The following is a 21,779-nucleotide window of genomic DNA, read 5'->3' on the forward strand; positions in this document are numbered from 1 at the left end:
AAGAGATATACTTTATTTATTTATTTATTTAATTTTTGGTTCCTACGGTTATAGATATTAATGGATTTGTGCGATGGGGTTGACACCCTGATTATTATCAAAGAAGGGCGTGGTCGCCGGGGCCACACAAGTGGGTAGGGTGGAAGTGCTTCAAGAAGCAAAATCAAAACAAGCAAAAAATCAATGGAGGGGGAAAAATTTGGGGGAAGGAAAAGAAGGAACCAGAAGAAAAACAAGGGAGGGGCAATACCTCAGGCAACAATGGATGGTGACGAAAGTATGTGGTCGGTCTTCCAAAGTAAAAGAAAAGGATATGCATTACCACCACACCACAACCCTCCGCAAACCCCCTTACAGCTACAAGAGGAGGGGAAAACTTGTACGAAGAGAAATATTCTAATAGATAGAATCCGTAGGATGATGAAAAGGTTTAGTCGACGATTCTATGCTGATAGGGCTGTTCCTCTTGATTTTCATTCGGGGATTGACGGTGCTCTTTCAAGCCTGGTGAAGGGATCACGTGATATGACTAAACCAGTGGCCGCGGTCCAATCATCAGGCGAGGTTTGGGGGCTCCGCCGAGCGCTGACTGGTTGTTTTCTGCCCATCGTCGCTCTCATTCCTCATTGCGGATCAAAAGTTGAAGGGACACACTATTATTCTCCCTCGCTCTCGCTTTCTCTCTCCCCTTCTCTTTCTCTCTTTTGATTTAAACGTTTTCTATCAGAACTTAAAAAAGGATTTTCGGAATCAGATAATCACCGCTCTCTCCTCCTGCCTCTCTGAAACATAGACCTTGGAGTGCGGTTTTTTTTTCCCTCTTACTCTCCTGGCTCTTCGGCGTGCACCACAAGCCGTCTTTTCCTCCCTCTTGTCCTACTTGCCGGAAAGAACTGGTGCATGCCTCGTCATATATCCACAAAAACACCAGGATCTCTTTCAGTCTCCTCGTCCACGCTGCCACTCCTTTGTCGTGGGCAATTTCATAATTAACTTTTTGTCTACCAAAATTTAATTAGGCCCGAGGAGCTTCATTTGTTTTATTTCTTGCATTTTCTTTTTCTTTTCGTTCCCGTGGTCAGTGTCCCACTTCCGACAACATGAATGTCACTCAGGTATTGGAGGGCACTCTGTCGCCAGGTAAGACTATCTCTCTATCCTTTATATTAGAATGCTGCTTGGAGCGATCAAGAACGCTGCTGACGGGTGATTTTTGCTTTGATTGATAGATGCGACAACACGTACAAATGCGGAACAGCAGCTTGTCCACGCGGCGGAGGTCGACTTCGTATGTCTCCCGGGTGCCTCATTTGGCGTCGCTTCGAGCGATCGCTCGTTGATCGTCGTACATCATGCTAACCGTGGCGTTTTCTCCATGTAGGCCGGATACCTTGTTACCCTTGGTCAAGAACTGGCGAATGAAAACACCCCCTCCCACATCAGAACCGCTGCGGGTCTCGCACTGAAGAATGCTTTCACTTTCAGAGATCCTGCTAAGCTACGCGAGGTGCAAGGAAAATGGCAGCAACAGATCAGCCCAGAGATTAAGACACAGGTCAAGGAGCTTGCACTCAAGACTCTGGATTCTAAAGACACCCGGGCCGGCCAGTCTGCAGCCCAGTTCATCGTCTCCATTGCCGCCATCGAGCTACCTCGAAATGAATGGCCCGAGCTGATGAACGTTTTGGTTCAGAATGTCGCAACGGGCTCCAACCAGTTGAAGCAGGCCTCCCTCATCACAATCGGTTTCATCTGTGAATCCCAGGATGCTGATCTTCGGGAGAGCTTAATTGCTCACTCTAATGCGATCTTGACCGCTGTTGTACAGGGCGCCCGACGTGAAGAAACCAACATGGATATCCGCTATGCTGCTATCAAGGCTCTCAGTGACTCAGTAGACTTCGTTCGATCGAACATGGACAATGAAGGTGAACGTAATTATATCATGCAAGTAGTCTGTGAGGCTACGCAGGCCGATGATCTCCGTGTTCAGGCGGGCGCATTTGGTTGCTTGAACCGTATCATGGCTGCTTATTACGAGAAAATGCGCTTTTACATGGAGAAGGCTTTGTTTGGCCTCAGCATCATGGGTATGAAGAGCGAAGAGGAAGATGTTGCCAAGCTAGCTATTGAATTTTGGTGCTCCGTCTGCGAAGAGGAAATTGCCATTGAGGATGACAACGCTGCGGTTCGTCAAGTTTTCCACACACACTTCTGAAAGGGAAGGTTGCTAACTAATCGGAACAGGCGCAAGCGGAGGGTTCTGAGGTCCGTCCTTTCTTTGGCTTCGCCCGAGTGGCGTGCAGAGAGGTTGTCCCTGTTTTGCTGCAGGCTATGTGCAGACAGGATGAGGATGCGACGGATGATGAGTACAATGTTTCTCGCGCGGCTTATCAGGCTTTGCAACTCTATGCTTCTTGTGTCCAGGGCGAGGTCATCCAGCCTGTCCTCTCCTTTGTCGAGGAAAACATTCGCAATGAAGATTGGCGTCACAGAGACGCTGCAGTTGCGGCATTCGGCGCCATCATGGATGGACCGGATCCCAAGGTTCTTGAACCCCTGGTCAAGCAGGCCTTGGGTGTTCTTGTTGGTATGATGGAAGATAGTTCCATCCAAGTTCGTGATTCGGCAGCCTATGCCCTTGGTCGCGTGTGCGACTTCTGCTCTGAGACCCTGGACCCTGACGTGCATTTACAACCCCTTATTTCTTGCCTGTTCAACGGGCTTGCTAGCACCCCTAAGATTGCCAGCTCCTGCTGCTGGGCTCTGATGAACGTTGCCGATCGATTTGCCGGTGACGTCGGTGCGCAGACGAACCCCTTGTCAAAACACTTTGAAGAGAGTGTCAAGTCGCTTCTTACTCTCACTGAAAGGTATGTCCGATTTAGTTCAAAGGGTGATCAACCTGGACCTGGCTTACTAACGGCTTTTATAGGCAAGATGCAGACAACCAGCTCCGGACTGCGGGATATGAAGTCCTGAACTCCTTCGTTACCAATGCGGCGAACGATAGCCTCCCCATGGTAGCGAGTCTCTCCGACGTTGTGATTCAGCGTCTGGAACATACCATTCCTATGCAACAGCAAGTTGTTAGTGTGGAAGATCGGATCACCTTGGAAGAGGTGCAAACCAGCTTAACCAGCGTTATATTGGTGAGTTCCTCAAGTCCACGAGCGCTTTCGTGTGTGCTTTGACTGACAATTTAGGCCATTGTTCAACGTCTCGAAACTGAGATTAAGCCTCAAGCGGACCGTATCATGCACGCGATGATCCAGGTTCTAACAACTGTCCCTCCCAAGTCCAGTGTGCCTGATGTCGTCTTCGCCACGGTCGGTGCTATTGCAAGTGCACTGGAGGAGGACTTCGTCAAGTATATGGAACCCTTCTCGCCATTCCTTTATAACGCCCTCGGCAATCAAGAGGAACCGGGTCTCTGTGCTATGGCGATTGGACTGGTCAGCGATATCTCTCGTGCCTTGAATGAAAAGGTTCAGCCATTCTGCGACTCGTTCATGAACTACTTGCTCAATAACCTGCGGGTAAGATAGCTCCATCCCTAATAGTAAACAACGAACTGTCCCTTGCTAAATCCTTTTTGCAGAGCTCCACAAATCAACTAAAGCCTGCAATCCTCGAGACGTTCGGAGACATTGCTCAGGCTATCGGAATACACTTCGACACATACCTCTCTGTCGTCGCCCAGGTCCTCCAGCAGGCATCGATTGTAACCGCCAGCTCAGACGTTAATATCGAGATGCTCGACTACATCGTCTCGCTTCGTGAAGGAATTATGGATGCCTGGGGTGGTATTGTTTTGTCTTATAAGGGCAAGCCTCAAGGTAAGAAAGTGTGTAATACAGTTCTTGTGTCGTGTGCTAAGCCCTCTGCAGTGACTCAGCTCCAGCCTTTTGTTGAATCTATTTTCCAGCTTCTCCACCTGATTTCCCAGGACCTCAACCGGAGTGAGGGACTGATGAGGGCCTCAATGGGTATTCTTGGGTACGTTTGCTATATTCAACCTTCTCACGCATGTATCTATGTCTAACCACGAAACAGCGACATTGCGGAGGCGTTCCCGAATGGAGAGTTCGCGGCCTTCTTCCGCAACTCCTGGGTTACGGACTTGGTCAGAGACACCAGGAACAACAGAGACTTTGGCCCGACCACAATTGAGACTGCTCGCTGGGCTCGCGAACAAGTCAAGCGTCAGGTCACCCTGTCTACTGCCGCAGCTATGGCGTAAGCATGGTCGCTAGCACTCGCAAAGCCATCAATTGCTCTTGTCGAGACCACCCTCCTCGGAGCAAGACGCCCCTTTAGGCGCACTCAGAGAAGTTACGCCGTGGACCACTTGCTTCCATTCCATAAAGTGAATTCGGTTTCACGAGGGATGCCGAAACGCCGTGCCCTTGATCGAATTCTAACTTGCCAGACGAAGTATCCCTGTATCATGTGTACGGTTGAACGAGCTGATACTGGCGATCCCCCTTTGATCTCAGCACAACTACCTTGTCCGTTCTTCAAACTTCCCTATCCCATCACCCCTTCCCATCTTCCCCAGCCCTTCAGCTCCCTGTTGGGCACTCCCTATTTCCCACTTTTCGGAACCACTAGCCCCCTCATGACGCCCGAATGCATCCTGTTTCGTCGTTGCTGGCATCTTGTTTTTTTAATCACCTTCATCCTACTATTACTATTGATTTCCTCCCTTCCATTCTCCGTTCCAACTCACTTCAATTAGACAAAGACCCCTATAGCATTATCTTGAACCTCATGTATGCCCAAGAAGTCATGTAACCCCTTAAGAGAAACACTGCAACGAATATTTCACACTTCCCTCCCGTATATTCTGATTTACCCACCCAAAGATCCTGTATAGAGCCAATGATACAACCTGAATAAGTGTGTGCGAAATGCTCAGTAGCAGAACCTGACCTGGCTGTGGAGAGTTAGCTGTGGTATATGCCCACAGATGTTCGGGTAACGTATGCAATGTAATCCGTGGCGTTGATTTGTGTTTGCATGCCATGACAACTGGTCAAGGGGGGAAGTAGAAGCTAGTCCTTAAACTATAGTACCTGTCAAACTATCAAGGTCACAAGGTGATCGAACCGCAGTGGAGCGGGTTCGTGCCAACTCTGAGGCATATCGATAACGCGTGCTGACGACAGTGATCTGCTAGGGTCATGGAGGTGGATATGAATATATACATCTATTGGGATGGTAAGTCGATACCTAAACAAGCTGATAGAATATTTTAATACTGGGGTTTGGTTATACAGCTTTTATTCTATGGTATTTGAATTTACAGTGCTCGTGCAGGAAGTAGCTAGGATAGACCTAATGTAGGAGCTAGATAGTGATCAATCACATTGGCATAGCACTACAGAATAATAGCTAGATGAATTTGTGTGACTTCACTTCACATCTACGGGGCTGTTAACATATGCTGTACAGACCCTTGAATCCTTTCATCGGCGTGTACGTGATAGGCACAACCATGCTCCATCATCGTGCCTGAGGCAGTTTATTGTAAAGTGCACGTGACCTGATCAGGGCAAGATTTACACAACCCTACCCGCGCACATCCCGAAAACCTCCTGGTTCAGCTCCTAAGAGAACTTTTCTTAACCACATCCCCGTTCTCACCAGCCTCACCGGTACTACCCTCGAGGTATGTATTACTCGTTATTGAATCCCTTCTCGCGGCCTCTCAGCTAGTCTGAGAGAGCAATCACTATGGAACTCTGGGCTTTTCAATGCTTGTGGAGTAGCCACCGCAGGCAAATTGAAAAGTTTTTACCAGAGGGTCCGGGTGATACGCTTCTCTCATTTCACGGCACGGGCTGAAGAACCCTTGATGAAAAATTCTTAAAGGGGCACTCTTTACGCTCGAAGACTACTGGTGGCTGACATGATTCTCTTTTTGAAATTTAGATACCTCTTATCCCGTCTCTCGATTTGAGAATCTCGAAAATCAACCGCCAAAATGGTCAAGACTTCCGTCCTCAACGATACGCTTAACGCTATCAACAACGCCGAGAAGGCTGGCAAGCGCCAGGTCCTCGTCCGTCCTTCCTCCAAGGTCATCGTCAAGTTCCTTAGCGTCATGCAGAAGCACGGTATGCACAATTATCTTTCCTACCATTGTCGCCTTCCGTTCAATTGCTTGCTTTTGTTCCATGTATATTGCAACATGTCTTTGTTTCCCCCCCCTCTTCGGTTGATAACTAGGCGGCGATCTCGATCTTTAAACGACGTCCGCCCTTTAAGTACCCGATATATTGAGAATTGTTTTTTTTGACAAGGCGGAGATCTTACAAGTTTCCTGATGTTTTCCTGTGTTTGGTGAACTTTTAAATCTTCGTAACATTGCTGACTCTATCTTTGTTAGGCTACATTGGCGAGTTCGAGGAGGTCGATGACCACCGTTCCGGCAAGATCGTTATCCAGCTCAACGGTCGTCTCAACAAGTGTGGTGTCATCAACCCCCGCTACCCCGTCCAGCTCCGTGACCTCGAGAAGTGGGCCACCCAGCTCCTTCCCTCTCGTCAGTTCGGTTACGTCGTCCTGACCACCTCCGCTGGTATCATGGACCACGAGGAGGCTCGTCGCAAGCATGTTGCTGGCAAGCTCCTCGGTTTCTTCTACTAGACGATCAACAAAAAGTTTATGTCTTGAATAGTATCGGGATTTATGTGGCCTGGTGAGGTCCGAGCGAGGAATGTGCTCAGGAGCAACAGTGTCTTGGCGAGGAGTCAAGGATACCCTGGCAGAAACGCCATAGATAGGTTTGAGTGATCTTGCTCAATTCAACCAAGTCATTTTGTTCCGGTCAAATTTATCATCTATGTTCCGTGTCTTATTGTAGAGAAGTAGAATACACACAACCGATGTCTCCCTTGTGCACATGAGAAACCTGTCCTTCGTTTGGATACACAGGATTTTCAGTTTTTCCCAGCGCCTTGGCATCAGGCAAGTACCACCGTTACGTCTCCACCCTTTGTTAAAGAATACTCGGCGCCCTTATTGATTTTTGACACACCGCTATTCCTCTTATGGGATGAGACTGATTAATAGGGTTCGGAAGCCGGACGCACAGGTTAGTATGTTATGAAAGCGGAAGCCCGCAGTCCCCGAACCCGAGTACTGTACTACTAGTAGTACGAGTAGTAAACCTTGAAGACTTGGGGGGGATTGCCAACATTCCGAAACATCCGTTAGCGCGCTGCTATGGCACTTATGATCGAATCATTTCAGTCTCTCCATGGCCGTGCGTGAAAGAATGAGGCACAGGTTCCACGCTAAAAGTGCTCCAGATTACAATCCGCAAATGGCTTCCTCATTAGCTCGGAAGTAGTCGAATCTCCGTTGAAATGGATCAACGTGCCCATGGTTCCGTTCCGCTCTTGGTTTCAAGTGTTCGATCGCCCTGTCAGCCCTGTCAAGAGAAGAAATCGATGGAAGAAGGAACGGAGGAACCAAGAAGAAAAAAAGACGCGACTAAAAATCGCCAAAGACATTACTCCTTTTCTTTACCACTTGCAATGGGTTGAGTGTCATTGACATCTATCAAAGTCCTCCCATTTGACTCTAGTGTCACCTTTACTATGTATTTCTTGCCCCTCAAGGCGCTTGTAAGCCTGGCTTCTTTTGCTGTTGTGTCCGCCTCTATGCCTCTACCCATAGAGCAGTCTCGCCATAATGCAGCAGCAGACGCGTGGTCTAACCTTCCATTGAAGGCGTCAATCCCAGTCGAGCGCATACACTTCGAGTTCTCGCAGAATAAAGTATATCAAATGCATGAAAGTATGAGACATCCCCGAACTAGCGACCTAGACGGTTACGACAACGAGCAGCGGCATTGGATCGCGCTTGCGTCCGAGAGCTGGTCCGAGATTAATGGGCCATATCTAGAGAATGAGGTCAACCATCACCCTCAGTTCAATACTTCCGTGACAGTGGACGGCCATACTTCCAACGTCCATTTCATGGCGTTGTTTTCGCAGCAACCGGACGCTATTCCCATCGTCTTCTTACATGGATGGCCTGGGAGTTTCCTTGATTTTACCGATCTTCTCGATCTCGTGCGTCAGAAGTATTCCCCGGAAGATTGCCCGTTCCATCTCATTGTACCATCTCTGCCCGGATATGCCTACTCTGCCGGTTCCCCCATGCGTAGACACGCGGATATGGTCATCGTAGCTAGGACCATTGACGCTTTGCTCACTGGCATTGGTCTGGATAATGGTTACATTGCCCAAGGTGGCGGCTTGGGGGCCTATATCGCTAGGTTACTCGGGTCATATAGCCCCAGTTGTGAAGGTACGCCACTTTCATTATAATCTGTGCTGGCACTTGGAAATATTACTAACTGTAATCCAGCTGTACATGGTAAAGCTCACTCGTCTCTCTTAACAAGTGCTTATTCTTCGGCAGCAAAAAATAACTGTCTTTAGTCAACTCTCTCCCTCTTATCTCCGGGTTACCCGACCCAAGTAACGATACAGACCTTAGTGAGCAAGACCTGGAGATTCTTAACCGAACTTCACATTTCAAGTCTCTCCAAAAGAGGGATATCACAGATCATGGAAGGCAGGTCACTTTAGGAGTTGCTCCGGAGAAAGACTTATTGTCATTGTTAGCCTGGTGAGAGATGGCTAGTGGCCCAGTGTTGACAACGCTGAATTACTGATAAAGTGTTAGGCTCAGTGACAAGTTCAACAATTGGGTAGATCCCCAACACCCTTTACCCATGCAAACAGCCTTAGTACACGCTTCGGTCTACTACCTGACGGGGATGACGACAAGTGATTATTACCAACTATCCAGCCTGGACGTGCCCGACAACGTGATCCCTTTTGTTCCAAAGCCATTAGGCTATAGCCGTTTCCCGTTTGATATTAACGGCCTTCCCAGGAAGTGGGCAGCGACGCTGGGTGACTTGGTATGGTACCATTCTCACGTTCAAGGTGGTCATTTTGCTGCCATGGAGAATCCAGAGGAGCTATGGAATGATGTAGAACATTTCGTTCGGACGGTTTTCCCAGATGACCTTCCCAGATGACGTTCTTTGAAACCAAGTGCAAAGCGCCATCGGGCTGTGCATGGCATCGCCGATTGTTCTGAAAATGCAAACGTGTGGTCCTTGTGGGGACTGCCGGGCATAGGCGTAGTCCTAGAGATTGGGGACTCGGCAATGATGTTATCCATGAGTACCGTCTCGGAGAAACGGTCGGAGCTAACTGTTGATCCTATTCAGCCCAAATAATGTGGGAAACAACTAAAGGTGGACTGTCGATAGAATTAATAATCTCGTGGGCACTTACAACTTGCGACTAGTCGCCTTTATAACGACTTCCACCCCACTCTTCGCCTCTCGCTCCGCTTCCCTCGGCCTAAACAGCGGTATCGTGTCAGTCTTGTATTTCTTTTTCAGTATACAAATCGTGCACGATGAGTGACGGATTGCATACAGGTAACATTGAGGTTCCCCTTGACCTCGAATCTGAAGCCCTATAAGCGCAATGCTGACATCAAGCTCAGGGGTCTACTTCACCCCGACCCGTCACACCGACACCTAGCCAGCTATTGATCCGCGTAAATATGACCTAAGTGGAAATTATGTCTTCATAACAGGCGCATCCAAAGGCATTGGGCGGGCGACTGCGTTATCATATGCAAAAGCCGGCTGTGCTGGGATCGGAATCGGCGCTCGTACAGATCTCTCATCGCTTGTACCACTTCTCACTCAGGCCGCAGAGGAAGCAGGAAAACCAGCTCCCCAGGTAGTACCTGTTACACTAGATGTGACCGATGCAGAGAGCGCATCAGCAGCGGCCGCCTCGATTGCCTCCTCGTTCCCCCGTCTGGACATTCTTGTTAACAACGCCGGGTACCTTGAAAAACGCGCCAAGATCGCCGAAAGTGACCCATCCGAATGGCAGAAAACATGGTCAGTCAATGTACTTGGGCCATACTTAGTCACCTGGGCATTTCTTCCGCAGATGCTGGGCAAAGGCGGAGACAAGACCGTTGTAAACTTGGGCAGCATTGCGGCACATTTAACATCGCCTGGTGCTTCGGCTTACCAGAGCAGCAAGCTCGCCGTTCTTCGTTTTACAGAATTTTTGGACGTGGATCATGGACCGGACGGTATTCTGACTTTTGCTGTGCACCCTGGTGGGGTGCCAACGGACATGGGAAAGCGGCTTCCTGAACAGATACATAAGGCATTGACAGAAACGCCAGAGCTGTGCGCAGATACTTTGGTATTTCTTACTGAGAAAAGACGGGAGTGGTTAGCTGCCCGGTATATCTTAGTAAATTGGGATGTGGAGGAGCTTCTGCAGAAGGAAGAGGAGATTGTGAGGGGGGACAAACTGAAGGTTAGGATGTGTGTATGAATTGTTATCATGGGGCCATTCGCCAACATATAGAAGGTAGAGTATAGTGATAGTGCTTGTATCTCAGAATAACGTCCAAAAGTAAGGCCGGTTCCGGATTCAAGACTATTCATGGTCGAGCAAAACCAAAAAGATATGGACTTATGCCTATTGACTACACCCATGTGGCTGTCCTATTGGGCATGGTGTAACTTATGTAACAACTTCACGGCTAACACCTTCTGTATACCGCTTCCAGTATTGCTATAAACATTCGAAGCACCTTCGGAGACGCTAAGACTACAAGTCATATTGACGGTGCATATCTGCTCGCAAAGCCTTGGTCTCCTACTCCAAATAGCTACAGCATCGCTACCGTGAAATCTACACCCTATCACAGACCCTTTGAATAGCATGGCCCCGGGCCTCCGGACCACCAGTATATTCATAGATGAAAAGCAATAAAATATCAGCGTCTTCAGATCGAAACGGACAGCCTTGTCGGCTGGGCCATCGCATCATCTTCTGTTTATTTGAAACCATCCGTATCTCACAAGGGAACTTTCACTTACAACCATGATGCATCGAAGGAGGTAACTTTGATATACCCTAGTAACCCTGTATCTAGTGATCTGAGAGAAATTCCTTCTGCCAATTCCAAGCCAACAGACGCACGCCCTAAAGGCCATCTCGACATCCAAAAAGCCTTGACAGTCTTGCCTCTTATCCACCCAGTGTCAGGAAGCATTCTCCTTTCTTTATCTGCTGTATTGTATTCAGTATCCTCGTGCAGCTTTCTGCCTGTGCCGCACGTCACCCGGGTAGTCATGACAAGGGTTGGGAATCAAGTAAAGTTCATTATGGGCGTTCTCAAGACCTTGGGGAGGACATGGGGCTTGGCTCGTGCAACATTGAAGAAGATTAAATGCATAACGGTGGGGGGTTTTTCGTGATGCTGCAGACTGTTAGATCCATGACTGCGAATTTATTGGGCATTTTCAAGTGGCTTGAGAACATCATTTGCATGGAAGCCAATAATACCCCTTTGTATTTACCTCCTTAATTTACGACTGAATTGTGTATTCCTTGTATAAAAGAAATGGTAGAATGAATTTACGCAGCGTCCATGCTAAAGTCCTGGGTTGTTAGGGCACGAAATCCTTATCGATAGGAGATCAGCCGCTTGGAATGAATATTGGCCAGGGTCACTTGTTGACTCTATTCCCTATCCGTGCTAGTGTCGTTTGATAGATCTAAGCCGAGGTATTTTGTCTCCGCATTCTCTGCCTCTTTATCTCTTCCCCGCAACCCTCATCTTCTTGTACATTTCTACCATATACTAGGCTCATTCGAGAGATTTCCTCAAAGATATTGCACCGGCAGCATTGATCATACACCATTTCACAATGCCCCTGGACACCATATATCTAACCCGACATGGCGTAGGTATACCTCCATCTCTACCCCGCCCCCACCAAACAACACAAGGAACTAAGAAAGACCAAACAACAGCATCGTCTAAACTGGACAATCGACTATAAGACAGGCGAATACAAGTCTCAATTCCCAACCCCGACCGGCAACCCCGCAGACCCAACCCTAACTTCGCACGGTGTGCGCCAATCGCTCGAGCTGGCAGAGCACCTCGTCAGCCCCGAGTTCTCGCCGAAACCCTTCCGGATATACTCGAGCCCGTTCTATCGGTGTCTGCAGACGATTCAACCATCTGTCGAGGCCCTGAAAGAGAGATATAATTCCGCCCCCTCTAGCGAAACAGGTATAGACCGGAATGCGGACCTGGATGTGAGGATCGAAAACGGAGTCGGGTAATTGATCTTACTGCTGTTAGCCTCCTCAGTGCTGGTCAAGCTAATGTATGCTGATAGAGAGTGGTTCGGTCCAACCTCTTTCTTTGATCATCCTTCCCCTGTATCTCCTGCTACTCTCAAGACCCATTTCCCAACACTCCTTGCCTCGGACCCTGAAGCCAACTATAACCCACATCTCTTGCCTTCTACCCGCGGCGAGACAATTGCCCAGCTTCACGACAGGGTAGCTACAGCATTGGCGGGGATCATTGCGGATGTTGATGCAGAAATCAATGCCTTGGAGGCATCCCTGCCGCCGTCGGAACGCACCAGTAAGGCGATACTGATTTGTGCGCATGCAGCTCCGTTGATTGCTATGGGGCGGGTTTTGACAGGAAACATGCCGGAGGACGCTGATGAAGAGGACTTTAATGTGTTTACGGCGGGTCTAAGTACGTTTGTTCGGAGGGGGACGACGCCCGCTGGCGATAGTAGCGCAGAGCAACGGGAGCTGGCGTCAGGAACGAGAGTTATTCGACCTGGGACGGCTGTGCCCGTTTGGCAAGGTGGGAAGGGTGTCAGTGGGGGATGGGACTGTGTTTTAAATGGGGACTGTAGCTTTTTGAGCGGAGGCGCTGAGAGGGGGTGGTAAGTTTTTTCCTCCGGGGTTTGATTGGCAATACTAACACTATTTCCCATTACAGGCACTTCAACGGGGAAGAGTCATTTGATACCGGTCCTATGGCCCCTTCTTCAGCTTTGCCTACGTCGAGTCAAGATACGTCCACGGAGAGGCCAGGCACGAAACTGTGATCCCGACCTTAATCCATGATTAGTGACCTATCTGTTCTGTGCATGTTGTAGGCCCATTTAAAAGGGACTAATAAATACGCATAATAGACTATATACCAGAACATAGATTCTCGAGCGTGTCTAATCGCAAGAAGATTCATATCACCATGTTTTAAATCCGCCCGTAAGGATCTACGCTAATTCCAACGCTACTTTAACGCCAGCTATGTACAACACTAACGCAACAGATAATGGGAATAGATAGATGAAGCGATGGGGGTGATTACCTTGCATCTTGTTCATCTCCACGGGGTATTGACGCATGAAGTCCGTTTTCACTGGCGGGGTTGGTTACAGACGACTCTGGACGGGAAGTTGAGGTTTCTTCATGATCCTGCTGCTCCTGCTCAGTCACCCGCTCGCCGTTGCTCGCCTCTTCCTGTCTACGGCGCTCCTCTTCTTCTTCTCGTGCGCGCTCTGCATTTCGAGCGGCCTCGGCTGCATTGCGCACCTCGACATGCCTCTCCCCAACTCCCGGTACTAGACTGGCGATAAATAGTGCTAAAGACCGCTCTACTCTTCGAAGGCTATGGCGTATTCCTGCTGGGGTGGCAGCTCGGTTATCTCCAGGCTGATGTGCATTTCCCGAGCTACCCGTGGCATCTGTGCCCTGAGGACGCGGTGGCACGTGTTCATCGGTGGAAAAGTGTATCAGTCCTTCAAGGTGTCGTTGAATTGGAGAAACAATCATCCCGTACAATTGGCGCGGGACACTGGTTTCCGACAGGAGAGATATAATGACAGCCAAGGTCACCAACAGGACCCGCGACCAAGTGCCGGGCTCGCTGAACATATAGCAAAAGAAGTACAGTCGAACGAACAACCAAATGCGTCGTATGCTCCGGGCGAGCCCTACTGGCTCGTTATTGCCCAGTCTTTGATTAAGGACTGCTTGACGGACGGCATTCTCCATCATAGCAGCGTTCGGGTTGGGATGCGCTTGGGGTGGGTGGCCTGTGGCGTGGGTAGGTATTGCCTGTGACGTATGCGTCGCGCGAAATGCGCTTAGCGAGGATTCAACTGACCTCGCTGCACCAGGAGAGGTAACTAAAGCCTGGTATCCATTTGGCGATGAAAGAAGATATAGGGGGGCCTGTTCATGACCACTACTCCCAGAACTATCAAGTGTGTTGTGCTGCATGGATGCAGTGACCCTAGACTGGCTTACGCGGAGCTGATCTGCGCGGGTGTAGATGTTGAAGACCCGAGTGAGCAAGGCTTCTATAGAGCCGTCGCGTTGAGATAAAGGATTTCTATACTGATCATCAAGAATATCGAATAATTGTGACCGAATGCGAATCACTTGGTCCATAGGAGGCGCGATGCCTCGATTGAGTTGGTCTTCGCATAACGCAATTTGCGGTCGTAGTATGTGCAGACGGAGTGTAGTATCCTGAGATAAACTAGCACTCAGGTCTGATGGATGGGACGACATTGTTGACGTTGACGTTGACGTGGTCGTTGAAGATTGTAATGGTGTCATACGCTGCCAAGGAAATTGTTGGGTATGTTCGGTTCCTTGCTGATCTGGTAAGGGCGAGCCCCCTCGCTCCCGCAGTTCGATTTGGCGGCGAATGTTTTCGATATTACGTCGCAGAGCTAGCCCAATATCGGCTTCACTAGGACCCATGGATCCTCGGTATCTCACCTCTTGTCCATGTTGCATTGGGTATGGCGGAGCAGATCGGCTGGGCGCAAAAAGATGGTCTGGCATGCCGGCGGGTGCTTGGTACTGTGGTGATGGCGAAGGTCTGGGGGAAGTCGCCACATGATGTGGTAGAGGAGCTGGTGGAAGAACAAGATGCATGGAGTATTCAGCGCCCTAATAGACAGATCTAGTTAAACAACTACTCCCGGACATGCCAACCAAAACAAAGGGTCATCGCGACACTCACATTTACAGGCTCCAACACCTTTTGCAAAGTCCAGTCATCATTTGAGATGGGCTTTCCACGGTATATTAATCTTTGAGTCTCCGAGGATGGCCTATTGGGAATCGATTGGGATATTCGCGCCTTCAGGCCAGCGATAGTAATGGAAGGTGCCAGATCATTGAATGTAAAGCGATTAGGAGGAGGAAGCGACGGGCACAGCACATGCAGAATAAACCCTTGTGTTCCACCGGTCACGTTTGAATTCGACATTGAGTTGTCTGATGGGGCAGAACTGGACGTCATCTTGGTCACAATGTAGATGAAACCATAACATGAAGTAATTGCTCACGCGCTTACAAGCGCAAGGTCGGGCTCGAGAATCCCCGAAGATTTAAATTGGTATTAGACAAATCTAGAAGGTGAGGTATTATTCAAGAGGAAGTCATGCGGAAGAGGGGAAATTGACAACGGGGCTAGTTGACTGTCGACGTGGTATAGTCCCCTGATAAGGTGCATATAAAGGTGGCCCGAGTCACAATGGTGGCCTTTTCCGCCGGCGGGCAGGGGTCAGCACGTAATTATAGGGCCTCCACCATGGATGACAGGCACATATAGGTTGTCCTGGTAATAACAATCACGCTGAAATCAAAAAAAAAATATAAGAGAACAGATTCAGAACATGTCTCTGCGCTGCAGAAGTGGAGGAGAAAGCACCGAAGCACGATACCGTTGAAACGGTTTCTAAGACGGCCCATTCTGCCGGGCGGTGAAAACGATCTGCAGCATGATGCAAAAGCACGAGATTTGAGGGGGAAAGACCTCGGCCTCCTTCTGTTGCTCACTGACGTCTAGGAACTTCAGTGTTTCGTGCTGGCGGCTACTACTCCCTACCAGGGGCGTTAATTATGGATTAAGCAGCATTATGACACTGTACCTTACCAGCCGTTCTGTGCTTCGCCGGAACTTTGGAGACTCCCGTCTCGGGGAGAATGCTGGATTGGTGAAGATGGTGGCCTTGAGGACGTCTGCTGGACGTAAAGCCGGTGCTAGACAATTTTCGAAATCATGGAAACAATATCAAAACCAAAACAACCAGGAGAACCCAGCGCCGAAGGGCTTCGGATCCCGACTTCGGTTTGCGCTCCGAAACACGAAGGTGGAATGGTATCCGATCCCAATAGGACTCGGCATTGGTCTCCTGGGTATCCTCCATTTTTACAAGTCGCAAAGAGCCGAACAGGAACGCCGAGAAAGGGAAGCGGAAGATGAGATTACAAACCCCCCTCCACGACATAGGATCAGGCCAAGTGGGCCATGGCAGGTTCAGATCATGTCGACCCTGCCACTAAAAGCAATCTCCCGGCTATGGGGCCGCTTTAATGAGCTGGAGCTTCCACTTTTCCTTCGCGCTCCTGGATTTAAACTCTATTCATGGGTTTTTGGTGTCAACTTGGATGAAGTAGAACAACCGGATCTCCGCACCTACCCGAACCTGGCGGCCTTCTTCTATCGCAGGTTGAAGCCTGGTGCCCGACCCTTAGACCCCGACACCCATGCGGTTATCTCGCCTTCGGATGGCCGCATCCTTCAATTCGGTCTGATCGAACGTGGTGAGGTAGAACAGGTCAAGGGGGTTACATACAGCTTGGATGCACTTTTGGGGGCAGCTACGCCTTCACATGCTGACCACTCCAAGAAGTTCACGGATCACTCAACAGAACCTTCGCAGAAAGATGCAGCTGATATGGCAGCCGATGAGGAATTTGCCAGAATGAATGGCATTCCCTACACGCTACCAACTCTCTTCGCCGGTGACCAAGGTGGTGCAAGGAAGCGCTCGGCGTCATTGGACGCTTCAACAGGATCAGAGGCTGCTGCAGAAGCCGAAGTCAAGGCTGATCTGGCTCGCGGTGACGGTGCTCCATGGTATGCGCCGAAGCCCAAGTCGAATAATGCACTTTACTACGTTGTGATCTACCTCGCACCTGGCGATTACCACCGTTTCCATTCCCCCGTGCCCTGGGTGGTCGAGAGCGTCGACACTTCGCAGGTGAACTGTATTCTGTCTCGCCATACCTACAGCGTCACCTTCCCGGTCTCTTCACTCTCAACGAGCGGGTTGTCCTTCTGGGACGTTGGCGCTGGGGTTTCTTCAGTTATACCCCCGTTGGTGCTACCAATGTGGGCTCTATCAAGGTGAACTTCGACTCCGAGCTGCGCACAAACAGCCTCACCACAGACACTGCCGCAGATATGGCGGCGGCTCTCGCTGCTAAGCGAGGCGAGCAGTATCCCGGTTTCGTTGAGGCAACCTACCTTCACGCCAGCAGGACTCTCAGAGGCCATCCGCTCCAGAGGGGAGAGGAGATGGGAGGATTTCAACTAGGTAGTACGATTGTCCTGGTCTTTGAGGCGCCAATGGGCACCCGTAAGTCGTTCGACGCGGGATATCAAGACGGAAAACGCGAGGAGGGTGGAACTGGACCATCGAGATGGGCCAACGCATCAAGGTCGGTGAGAAACTGGGGTATGTGGACACCGAAAAGTGAAATACTGGGCTATACAACACTTGAGATATCATGCCCGGTCTGAGCAGGAGTTATACATCTTATTAATGGGGCTGCTTTCTTTCTGTATTTTTTGGTTGCTTCTGTATCATACCACTCTTCAAACATTTAGCTATATAGCATAGACAGCGCGATTTCAACAGGAAGCGCATCCCACGAAAAAAGCATTGAGATTAGCATAGGTTATGTACTTTTTTTACTGCATCCTTTAGACTATGGAATATGGCACGTGATAGCGCGGAGCAGCGACGCGAAAGATGAAGCTTATCAAAGACTCGATAACACGAAAATACAGCTACATTCCGCAATTAAACAAAGCAATGAGTCCCCAAACATAAATCTCACCAACTACCTCCATACAACTCGAAATATCCCACCGCATAATGCCTCGCCATCACCATCTCCTCCGCCGGCACCCCACTGCTCCAGAAGAATCCCCCTCCGAGTCCACTCAACCACGCCCAAGTAGATCACGACTAGGCCAACATGCAGCGGCACAATCTCAATTCCAGACACCACCGTCGCAAGGCATTCCCCAGCTACATCCTTCATCGGGGCCCATCGAGCCGGTCGAACCAGCCCATCCAGCCGCCGCCGCCCAGGCGGCTCTCTTCTCCCTATTTGGTCGAGGAGTCGCCGGACGTCCACGCCCACAGATGATGGAAGACGACGAGGAAGAAGATGACAGTCAATTTGAAGACGAAGATGGCCACGACGATTTCAACTCCCAAGAGAACGCAGACCACGAAGCCCAACTCTCCGAAGAAGACATGGATGGGATGGTCGAGGACGACCTGGAGGTAATAGACGAGGACGACGACGAGGTCATGCACGATCGAGGTAAACTCATACGACCAAAATCCCTCTACCGGATTCCCCCCTCAACTCTACAGCAGAGAAACTCACTACAACCATACAAAAAAAAAAAAAAAGACGATAGCTAACACCTACCACAGCAAGATCACCGTCCCCGCTCCCCAGCAACCTCCGCGAAATCTCCTCTCTCGCCTCATGGACTGTCTCAACCCATAAACCCGGCTGTGGTGTTGCAGCCTTACGACACCCGTCGCCGACACAGTACTGGCAGTCCGACGGCCCGCAGCCGCACACGCTCACCCTGCACTTCTTCAAGCTCGTCGCAGTGGTCAAAATCCGCGTGTACCTCGACTTTGATCTGGATGAGAGTTACACACCCACGAAGATGACGTTTCTCGCTGGCATGGGCGGGAATGATCTCGTCGAGTTTGCGACATGGGAAGACGAAACGCCGTGCGGGTGGGTCGACGTACCGTTAGAAGGCGTGGGCGGACGGGACGGAGGATGGGTGCGGACGAAGCGGCGGAATCGGGCGCGGAAAGGCGGGATGGGGAAGTCCTCTGCGTGGCCGGACTACATGTTTTCGGATACGGAGAATCCGGCGGAGTTCAACCTGGCTGCGTATGAAGACGACGATGAGGAGACTGCCATCGAAGACGACGAGGATGATCCGTACGCGGGAAGTGTGCTTAAGGCGATGGTTATTCAGATGCGTGTGATGGAGAATCATCAGAATGGTAAGGATACCCATGTGCGCGGGTTCCAGGTCTTCGCGCGGGATGACGAGCGTCGGCGGATTGGCAATGCGCCGTCTGCTTCTGCTGATGGGAGGATTCGGAGGCATAGTATGCGGAAGTCACTTCGTGGCGCAGCGGACGATGGGATGGATGGGCGTGGTATTCACGGGGATGCGGACCCGGAAAAGGTTGCTGGTTTAGAAGAGCCAGATTGGATGGGGGAGCCTGTCATTCGGTAGGGGACGAGAAGTGCATTGCTGCTGTGGACTTTTGCAGGCCCTGGTGTTTTGTGGGTGGTGGCCTCATATATAGGTATGAATCATGGGCATGAGGAGCATCAAGGCTAGGTTGGTATTCGGAGTTCCGGTTGTTTAGATACCCATCTATCATTGTGTCGGTTCAATCGTGCATTGGAGGACAATAAACTCAGCATTATACGTTATACAAATTATTTTCATGGAGCATCGAGGGTCTGGGAATCAAAAGCGCATTAATTCAAATATTTGTCATCTATATAACTTATCCAGAAGGTCATATCTCATTGGGCATGTAGCCTAAAGTTGTACTTTTCCCCATTCATCCCTCTATCTCCTATTATTTGGTCTCGCTTACTTCAAAAGCTTCTCCAACTCGGCAGCAACAGCATCACCAACCTCGACGGTGGTGGCCTTACCGCCGATGTCACCAGTGCGGACACCGGACTCGATAACGTTGCTGACAGCCTGCTCAATAGCGCGGGCTTCGGCAAACAGGCCGAAAGAGTACTGCATCATCATAGCGACGGAGAGAATAGCAGCGACAGGGTTGACAATGCCCTTTCCGGCAATGTCAGGGGCAGAGCCTTTCTTCACGTCAGTATATACTCAAGGCAGGAAAGCAACGCGGGGCCTAAGACATACCGTGAATAGGCTCATAGATACCGTTAACCTTGCTCTTTCCATCAGGGATGCCACTCAAGCTAGCACTGGGAAGCAAACCCAGAGATCCAGGAATAACGCTAGCCTCATCACTGATGATATCACCGAACAGGTTGCTGGTAACAACAATACCGTTCAGCTGGCGGGGGTTCTTGACCATGATCATAGCAGCGGAGTCGATAAGCTGATGCTCGATCTTCAACTGGGGGAACTCCTTGGCCATAACCTCGGTAACAACCTTACGCCACAAACGGCTAGTGGCCAGGACGTTGGCCTTGTCCAAACTCCACACAGGAAGAGGGGGATCGTGCTGCAGGGCAAGGTGACCGGCCAGACGGATGATGCGCTCGATCTCAGCGCGCGAGTACGGCTCCGTGTCCATTGCGTATCCACTGCCGTCGTCTTCCTTGCGCTCACCGAAGTAGATACCGCCAGTCAGTTCACGGATGATGTTGAAGTTGACACCACGGCAGACGTCGGCGCGGAGGGGAGAGCTCTCGACGAGGGAGGGTGCGGCGAAGTTGCAGGGGCGCAGGTTGCCGAAGGTGCCCATTTCTTTACGGAGCTTCAGGATACCCTGTTCAGGGCGGACGGCGCCAGTGCCCCATTTCTAGTCTCACATTAGGTTATCTTGTTTGGGCCGCATTTGAATCGTTGAAAGTGTGCCATACCGGTCCACCGATGGCACCCAGGAGAACGGCATCGGCGTTCTTAGCTGCGTTCAAGGCTTCGTCGGTCAAGGGAGATCCTGTGGCATCAATTGATGCCTATGATATTCAGTAAGCCATATGCTAATACCAGAGAGTATCCCAGAGGACCTAAAGTGCAAACGTACCCCACCCAGCAAGTGGTCCTGCAGGTTGAAAGTGACATCACGATTCTTCTCAACAGCACGGAGGATCTGGCCATCGACAAATTTCATGGTTAGTATATGCTAGGTCATTTTTTCTCAAGTCCCCCGAGAGGTCTAATTGTGTGGTCAAAAATGCTTACCTTGATGGCCTCTGCGGTGACCTATAAATGATGGTCAGTAAACGGACGTTGAGAAGTGTACATGACTGATATTCAGTGGCTCACCTCCGGACCACAGTGGTCTCCACCAAAGACAACGATGTTGTAAGAAGACATTATGAAGCAGTTGCCTGAGTACAATGAACTATAACACTGACGGGAAAACCAAGCTCAAAGACAGAAAGCACCGAGAGTTATATGGCCATGAGGGGTGGATCTCGAGTCACCCCGCGCGCCGACACCGGAGCCGCAGTCGGACTTCCCCGTGATTAACCGCCGGCTCATGCAACTGCAACGCTAGTAGAAACAAGCTAATTACTAAGGGCGGTGTCTTTTGTTATTTTGGTATTATTTCCGGATCATTGCAACCATTCATGGAAAGCAATTGTATGTCCACTAATACACAGTACCAGATTAAAATCTTTAAAACATGTCAGAGACAATCTGAGAGAAAGGAAAACAGAAACAATGAAGTTTATAAAGAGACAGAAAGAAATGAAGACGAAAAGCAAAAGAAAAAGGGAGGGGGGGGGGTTGCAAATAGGTAGTCCGTAATTAAGACAACAGTCGAAGCAATTATAAGTCATTCGAAATGGGTTTGGCCCACAATGGTCTGCACAGACCTATAAATCCATAATTTCCTCCCAACCGAGACATATCTTCCGCAAAAGGCATCATAGAAAGGGAACCAGGTGATAAAGGAGAAGAAGAGACAAAGAACCGGGGGAGCTTTCCTTAGCCCCAAAGAAGTAACCAGGCACCAAAGCCATGCAAGTATAAAGATATGAATCAGGCCCTAGCGGTAGCAATAT

At 49.9% G+C, this 21,779-nt stretch overlaps 6 protein-coding genes across 6 annotated transcripts; 4 read left to right on the top strand and 2 right to left on the bottom strand.

Annotated features, from left to right (window-relative positions):
* Nucleotides 1-1,100: 1,100 nt before the first annotated feature.
* ABOM_005113 (karyopherin beta) lies at nt 1,101-4,243 on the top strand (the record flags this gene model as incomplete). The annotated part of the gene is made up of 9 exons (XM_022532242.1): nt 1,101-1,140; nt 1,230-1,288; nt 1,382-2,188; nt 2,248-2,873; nt 2,936-3,152; nt 3,207-3,539; nt 3,602-3,839; nt 3,891-3,999; nt 4,057-4,243. 9 exons carry the CDS (start codon nt 1,101-1,103, stop codon nt 4,241-4,243), a joined length of 2,616 nt encoding a protein of 871 aa, XP_022390401.1.
* Nucleotides 4,244-5,989: 1,746 nt separating this feature from the next.
* On the top strand, nt 5,990-6,654 carry ABOM_005114 (40S ribosomal protein uS8; the record flags this gene model as incomplete). The annotated part of the gene is made up of 2 exons (XM_022532243.1): nt 5,990-6,122; nt 6,395-6,654. The coding sequence occupies 2 exons, from the start codon at nt 5,990-5,992 to the stop codon at nt 6,652-6,654; spliced, it is 393 nt and encodes a 130-aa protein (XP_022390398.1).
* Nucleotides 6,655-11,791: 5,137 nt separating this feature from the next.
* On the top strand, nt 11,792-13,006 carry ABOM_005115 (phosphoglycerate mutase family protein; the record flags this gene model as incomplete). Its single annotated transcript, XM_022532244.1, has 4 exons — nt 11,792-11,831; nt 11,932-12,211; nt 12,272-12,841; nt 12,898-13,006. 4 exons carry the CDS (start codon nt 11,792-11,794, stop codon nt 13,004-13,006), a joined length of 999 nt encoding a protein of 332 aa, XP_022390399.1.
* A 262-nt stretch (nt 13,007-13,268) lies between these two features.
* On the bottom strand, nt 13,269-15,222 carry ABOM_005116 (uncharacterized protein; the record flags this gene model as incomplete). The annotated part of the gene is made up of 2 exons (XM_022532245.1): nt 13,269-14,867; nt 14,941-15,222. 2 exons carry the CDS (start codon nt 15,220-15,222, stop codon nt 13,269-13,271), a joined length of 1,881 nt encoding a protein of 626 aa, XP_022390396.1.
* A 619-nt stretch (nt 15,223-15,841) lies between these two features.
* On the top strand, nt 15,842-19,278 carry ABOM_005117 (phosphatidylserine decarboxylase; the record flags this gene model as incomplete). Its single annotated transcript, XM_022532246.1, has 4 exons — nt 15,842-16,919; nt 16,970-17,433; nt 18,026-18,326; nt 18,443-19,278. The coding sequence occupies 4 exons, from the start codon at nt 15,842-15,844 to the stop codon at nt 19,276-19,278; spliced, it is 2,679 nt and encodes an 892-aa protein (XP_022390397.1).
* A 369-nt stretch (nt 19,279-19,647) lies between these two features.
* leu2A (3-isopropylmalate dehydrogenase LEU2) lies at nt 19,648-21,084 on the bottom strand (the record flags this gene model as incomplete). The annotated part of the gene is made up of 6 exons (XM_022532247.1): nt 19,648-19,880; nt 19,939-20,566; nt 20,628-20,723; nt 20,792-20,857; nt 20,950-20,970; nt 21,034-21,084. The coding sequence occupies 6 exons, from the start codon at nt 21,082-21,084 to the stop codon at nt 19,648-19,650; spliced, it is 1,095 nt and encodes a 364-aa protein (XP_022390404.1).
* Nucleotides 21,085-21,779: the final 695 nt, after the last annotated feature.

Source organism: Aspergillus bombycis, assembly GCF_001792695.1.
Source record: "Aspergillus bombycis strain NRRL26010 chromosome Unknown contig00029, whole genome shotgun sequence".
Classification (NCBI taxonomy): Eukaryota; Fungi; Ascomycota; class Eurotiomycetes; order Eurotiales; family Aspergillaceae; genus Aspergillus; species Aspergillus bombycis.